Source organism: Gadus chalcogrammus, chromosome 1 (genome assembly GCF_026213295.1).
Source record: "Gadus chalcogrammus isolate NIFS_2021 chromosome 1, NIFS_Gcha_1.0, whole genome shotgun sequence".
In the NCBI taxonomy this organism is placed as follows: Eukaryota; Metazoa; Chordata; class Actinopteri; order Gadiformes; family Gadidae; genus Gadus; species Gadus chalcogrammus.
In genome coordinates, this window is record NC_079412.1 from 18,995,127 (window position 1) to 19,002,626 (window position 7,500).

The following is a 7,500-nucleotide window of genomic DNA, read 5'->3' on the forward strand; positions in this document are numbered from 1 at the left end:
TAGTGACACAGTGCTCAATGCATTGGTGTAGCTGGCTCTCGACAGCCCAAAAATAGAAGGGGGATACAATGGTTCACTGTAGGATGAACGTACCCCATAATATGTCCACACAAATACATGCACTCCTCCCCAGACAAACAGTGGATGTGCTTGTCTCTTTCCTGTCTAAATATAGGATTTAACAAAACACCGAGTTATAAAACGTCTTGCTCTATGCTGCCCACATGGAAGCATAGAGCAAGACTATACAATACCCCTTATCACTAAGATGTTGGGGAAAAAAGCTAAAAGCCTCAAAGTATCAACATTTTTATGTGAGGAAGATATTTCCAACAATTATCCAACAAACCTCCAACAAGAAAAGTCCACACAAAAGCTTTGATACAACTGCTATTTTCACTGCTATTGTCTTTGCCCCATTTGCTATCAGAGCACGATGTCATCATGGTGGTTAAAATAATTTAGTTCAGAGCTTTGCTGATGGACATCTTTCATTGTCATGGGAGATTAAGTCCCCCCCACTCTTCCTTGTTGGTGGAAGTCCCTGAGCTATGAGAAAATAGGAAGGCTACCCCAGATTGACCCTCACTGGACTCATGGTGTATGTACAATACCAGAGGAAGAATTATCATGTTTATCCCTGGAATACATCATTTTCCCTGCAGGTAGACATTTTCTATGAAATTTGATATCCCTCACTTTTTCTACGACGAAAATCTATTTAAAGAGAGAAAACATCCATAGATGTCTTTGGACATTGTTATCACAGTTTCCGCTGCAAAATTAGCTTAAAGACACAATTAAATAATAATAACTTGCTGAGTCACAGCATCACCAAATCCTGACAACAAAAAACACTTTGTATATTCCAGCACAGTTTGATCTATTAAAACTCCTCTGGCCATTACCACTGTGAGCACAACCCCCCCCCCCCCCCCCAACACGTACAAACACCAATCACCCACCCCACACACACACACACACCCACCGACCCAACCACCAGCAACACTCACCCCTCCCCTGGTTTTTCTTGTCAGGAGTCTCCTGACAAAGTGAAACAACAACACACAATACTATGCTCACCCTCAATTTGGGAAGACATGGGGGGTAATCCACCAGGACTTCTACGTTTACCTTGCCCCTAGCAGGACACATTTCACTGTTTGTCATGCGCCCTCTCACAAATCAAGCCCTGCGTCTCAGCCATTAGGATGCTAACGCAGTACTTAGGCTAAAATAAGTTGTTCCTCTGGAGCACTGAGCGGTCGGGAGAGGACGTTTACGAGCAGGGGCTTTGGCGGGCCTTGTTTGATCTGCTCTCTACCTGTGGTTCTGATGCATGTATTGTGCTGCTACCTTTCAACGTTGGGGCACCTGAGGGTGGGTTGGAGGAGAAGGTGGAGGGGGCTGGGGTGGGTAGCGGGTAGCGGGGGAAGTAGCGTTTCCTAAAGGAACCCACCTGCCGGGGTCGGGAACAGGAATCAACCAGTGATGGAAAGATAAGAATGTTGTCTTGTTTTATTTATCTGTGCTGTAGTCACACTCTTACTTTAATAGCTGAGATAAAGTCCAGTGTTTCCCACACATTGACGAGACTATGGCGGCCCGCCATAGTCTAATTTCGGCCGCCATAGTCTCTGCGTGCACATGAATTATTATTATTATTAAAAAAAAAAAAAAAAAATTTTTTTTTTTTTTTTTTTGCTCAGGCGAAGTTTGAAGACATACACCCCCCCCCCCCCCCCCCCCCGTCAACAATCGCTCCATACCCCCCCCCCCCGTCAACAATCGCTCCATACACCCCCCCCCCCCCCCCCGGTCAACAATCGCTCCATACCCCCCGTACCCCGTCAACAATCAACAATCGCCCCATACCAGCCCCCTTCCCCCCCCCCCCCATAGTCTCCAAAATTTCTGTGGGAAACACTGAAGTCGCAATGTAATAATAGTTTTTGTATAACAGTACCAATACCTAGATTTAGTAGTTTAGCAGACGGTTTGATCCAAAGCGGAACAAATGAGGCTGGAAGCGATCATAAATGATCCATGACCGGATTTCTGAATATATCGACACAGGCACACTCTCAACCTAATTTACGGCCCCTTAACCAAGATCGCAAAATAAAAACCCCTAATCAGTCCTCAAATAGAATCAGGCAAAATAAAGCTTTTCAAATGCAGACTGCCAACTAGACGTCGTTTTGTTCCTTTTGACCACACTAGTCACGCATTCACGTCATGTATCACACACACATAACTCTTTCCACGCTACATTATCATCTTTGCAAAACAGTTTACATCAATATATTTTCTCTACACTAAACTAAAATGAGTCCAAATAACTCGCACTGCCTAATCCCCCGTTACCCCCAAAAAAGACACTTTTAGACACACTTTGTTCTCTTCATGGTCCAATAAGTCCTTTAAAATAAATCTAGAAATAATTTATGACCCTTTTAGGAAGTGATCCTGCATAATGTTCAAAGCAGTGTTCCCCTCCTCCCCTTAAATACGCCATGGAATGGGGGCTAATTATGAGCATTCTTCGCTGAATTAGTGGTCGCTGTGTGGTAAGTTCTGGACTCGCTTTTGTCCTGATCCCCAAACTGATCCCTTTACTTATTCCTTGCAAGGTCAGAGGTCACTTGGTTAATTAAGGGTCCAATCAGTCTTTAGATAAACTCATCTGAGCTTCATGTTTGCACTTCTGAGGTCCGGCAGCTCCGCCTGGTACCCCCTGAGCCTAATCTATCCACAGACAGAGGTGCAGGTTACCCCACCACCACCCAGACCCCCCCGCCACCCAGCCACCCCCAGCCCCCTGATCAACAGTGCCAGGACAGAACGCCCTTTTTTTTCTTCTTTTTTCAGTTGGTGGGCTTCAGTCAATGAACAATGTCCGTCAGGCTGTGCCAAATCATAGAAAATAACATAGCTCTTATAACGCTGTATTGTACAACAAGGGGGTGAGTATTTCTTATGGAGGAGTTTGTGTGTGTGTGTGTGTGTGTGTGTGTGTGTGTGTGTGTGTGTGTGTGTGTGTGTGTGTGTGTGTGTGTGTGTGTGTGTGTGTGTGTGTGTGTGTGTAGGTGTGTGTGTGTGTGTGTGTGTGTGTGTGTGTGTGTGTGTGTGTGTGTGTGTGTGTGTGTGTGTGTGTCGGGTAGGGGGTTGCTAAACCTCTCAAAGGGTTGTAGATTATGGAGAGTAATGTTTATGCTGCATTAGGATTGCAATGGTTTCAATTGATATATTTTCCCTCCACCACTGGCCTCTGCCTCGCACGGTTCAAGGTAATGGTCGCCCGACCAAAGCAGAGCCCAGAGGCTTTCTGCGCCTGCACTCTGAAAATCATGAACTCACACCTCCACTACATCATGAACCCACAGCCTCACTGCATCATGAACTCAGACCCCTAATGCATCATGAACTCACACAGCATCATGAACTCACACCCACACTGCATCATGAACCCCCACTGCATCATGATGAACTCACACTGCATCATGAACTCACACCCCCACTGCATCATGAACTCACACCCCCACTGCATCATGAACTCACACCCCCACTGCATCATGAACTCACACCCCCACTAGATCATGAACCCACACTGCATCATGAACTCACACTGCGTCATGAACTCACACTCCATCATGAACTCACACTGCATCATGAACCCACACTGCATCATGAACTCACACTGCATCATGAACTCACACTGCATCATGAACTCACACTGCATCATGAACCCACACTGCATCATGAACTCACACTGCATCATGAACTCACACTGCATCATGAACTCAAACTGCATCATGAACCCACATCCCCACTGCATCATGAACCCAAATCCCACTGCATCATGAACCCACATCCCCACTGCATCATGAACCCACACCCCCACTGCATCATGGACACACATTCCCACTGCATCATGAACTCACACTGCATCATGAACTCACACTGCATCATGAACCCACATCCCCATTGCATCATGAACCCACATCCCCACTGCATCATGAACCCACACCCCCACTGCATCATGAACCCACATTCCCACTGCATCATGAACTCACACTGCATCATGAACTCACACTGCATCATGAACCCACATCCCCATTGCATCATGAACCCACATCCCAACTGCATCATGAACCCACACCCCCACTGCATCATGAACCCACATTCCCACTGCATCATGAACCCACATTCCCACTGCATCATGGACACACTGAGTCATGAACCCAGACCCCCACTGCATCATTATCCCACATCCTCAATGTTAATGCCCAGAATAAGTCATAATAATGGTATTTTATATTTTTCCCTAACATTTTCTGTGACTGTGTGGTCGAGATCCTACTGGGATTGTGTTGCATTGTGACCCCTGAATAGTTCAATATGCAGATGTCAACTTTTGGGATGTCTATTCCCTGGGGCGTATTTTAAGAGAAACTCATGATAACACTTTGTTGACAAAAACAGCAAAATCCCCTAAAATGTCTTTATATTAACAATACATATATGTATATATATATATATGTAGCTCCACCACCAGGTCCTCCTCCCTAGGCGCCCCCATGGTGAAAGGTATCAGCACGGTATGCATCAGAACCACAGGTAGAGAGCACTTGGCCTGCCAAAAGTCCCTGCTCGTAAACGTCATCATATGATATTATATCATATGTCATATCTATAGACATAAACTACAGAAATCTATTGGTTGAGCTTGCTTGATATTTTCGATCAAAACCAATGGGACATCCCTCATATGAAGGCAAGCATTCAATAAAAAGTCCAAAAGATATCAGCATGACACAAAACAGAGCCGCATTATTCTCAACTGAACTTGAGTGCACATTACGCGGTTCTTGTGCACAAGTTTCTTACAGAGAGTCAAAGATATTTTAAGATTGAAGCAATAGCGAAAATATGAAACTTACCAAATTGTATTTTTAAATGGTATTCTCATGAGGCGGGAAGTTGCCCAGTAATATGACTTCTCCTTTGGAACTGAAAAAATTGTAACAGTTGCTGGTTCCTCTGACCGCCAGGGAATCAAAGCTATGAAAAGATGTGAACGTAGCTGAGCAAATAGGATTAAAGATGGCTAAATCCCAACGGCTGGAGGCACAGCGTGCATTAAAGAGGAATTCTCTCAGGGAAGATAATCCCCGTATACGCCGTTTAACACACCTCATTCACTCAATGTTTTCATCATGCCTCATCATAGTAGGATCAACCTCTCCCAACTGCCCAGCAAAGTTTGGAAACAACTTTCCTGAGCAGGAAATAATAAATAGTTTTATTTTGCGCACACTAAACAACATTGTGTACACTGCAGTCCTTGCTCATGTTATGGCAACTCTGGAAACCTTTTCATTAAATAATTTACTATAACTACTACTACTACTACTACTACTACTACTACTAATACTACACTTAATACTACTATTACTGCTACTTCTACAAAAGCAGTAGTAGGTCATAAATTAGAGCAGGTTGTTTAGCAACTCGCAACTGCTGGTTAAATCGTGTTGAGGAGTCCCTGAGCGAGCTGGCCCACCCTACACAAGCTGCCTGTTCCCTGGACTGGTCCACCACCATCACGGTGCACATCCACAGGTGGCTGAACACAGAGCCTGAAGCCTTTTGGCTGACCGCAAGGGTTACAAGAGAAATAGATACCCACATAGTTCACACAGAAAATATATACACAAATAAGATATTAATGCAACAAAAAAATATTCTTTCACTTAACACTGCTACTGCTGAAGACAAGTGTAGCTACACACACACACACACATACACACACACACAACACAAAATTACGTCACTGAATTACGTCACCAGATCCCAGATCTGATCCCAGATCAGAGGTCAGATCAGATCCCATATCAGATCCCTGATCAGATCCCAGATCAGATCCCAGATCAGATCCCTGATCAGATCCCAGATCATATCCCAGATCAGATCCCAGATCAGATCTCCAGGGTGCAGACGTGCTTACCTTGAGCACCTCCATGGGGAGCGGGGCGGCGGGGGGCAGGCTGGCCGGGGTGCTGACGTCGATGGCGGGCGTCTGGGCGCTGGTGGCGGCCGGGCCGGGCTGCGGGTACCGCAGGGCCTGCTGTTGGTGCTGCTGCTGGCGCTGCTGGTGGAGCTGTTGGTGCTGGTGGAGCTGTTGGTGCTGCTGGTGCTGCTGCTGCCTCTGCTGCTGCCTCTGGTGCTCGCGCCGCTCCTGTTCCTGAAGCTGCTCCCGCATCAGCTGCTGGCGGAGCAGGATCCGGGACGTCACAGCGGAGGAGCCCAGCGGAGGCTTGGAGGAGCCATGCTGGTCGGATGGGCTGAGGTGGACACACACGCACGCACACACACACACACACACAGACACGCACATGCACACACACTCCAGGTTAGTGTCTCATTGTTGTTCGAAGGTGAAGAGTGTGGTGTAAAGGGCGTGAGCGGAACAGAGAGAGAGAGAGAGAGAGAGAAAGGCTGAGAGAGAGAGAGAGAGAGAGAGAGAGAGAGAGAGAGAGAGAGAGAGAGAGAGAGAGAGAGAGAGAGAGAGAGAGAAAGGCTGAGAGAGAGAGAGAGAGAGAGAGAGAGAGAGAGAGAGAGAGAGAGAGAGAGAGAGAGAGAGAGAGAGAGAGAGAGAGAGAGCATGATCTGGAGATGTGGAATAGTAAATATTGAAACTAGGCAAGGCTAGTGTAACCAGCAGGGTTAGTAAACACCATAATGTGTGAGAGGACAGAGAGGTCATCAGGGGAACAGGCCCAGCAGAAAAAAAGTAAAGTTTAAATAATTGCACAAGCCGATATTGATGTCTGGGGAAGGTACAGTTCTTTTCGGTGGGAAAAGCCACCTTCCTGCAGGGAAATAAAATGTAGGCACAGAGCGTAACATACTTTTCAAAAAAAAGAACTTCAAAAAAACTACAGCAATGTGCGAAACATCTTCACTGCAACTTTCCTCAGACAAGATAAACCCCCGTCCAAATATCTGAGGAACAAAGACCCAGGAAACAGGATTCTCAAAGGACCAACGGAAGGAACCGACTGGCAGGAGAAAGAGCTTCAGAGGGAAAAGGGAACACACATTTGTTTCTGTTTTCACAGTTCCCTTTAAAATTAGACGCCGGCTCCCCAGACGAGACCCTGCGCTCCTAAAATAGAGCGTCTGCGCTGAAGCAGAAGTTGTCTGCACGATGAGCCCTTCTCCTCTACACTGAGGGATCCTTTTGATAGAACTCACAAAGTACAGCGGCCAGCCAATCCAGCTGTGCAATAATCGCACTAATTAGCCCGGTGCAGTCAAACACTGGAAAACACAAGTCTACGCTGCAGTGGTTGTCTGATAAAGAGCCCCACCCCCGACACACACTAATATGCACGGACACACACACACACACACACACACCCACACACACACAGACACGCATGCACACACACACATACACACACACACACACACACACACACTCACACAGAAACA

At 46.4% G+C, this 7,500-nt stretch overlaps 1 protein-coding gene across 1 annotated transcript in view; it reads right to left on the minus strand.

The window, feature by feature from the left end:
• Window positions 1-7,500, minus strand: part of mitfb (melanocyte inducing transcription factor b) — a 28,900-nt gene that overhangs the window by 11,729 nt on the left and 9,671 nt on the right. The window contains exon 2 of the mRNA XM_056594151.1: window positions 6,011-6,347. Within this exon, the coding sequence (XP_056450126.1) occupies window positions 6,011-6,347 (337 nt within the window). The remainder of the gene's footprint in view (window positions 1-6,010; window positions 6,348-7,500) is intronic.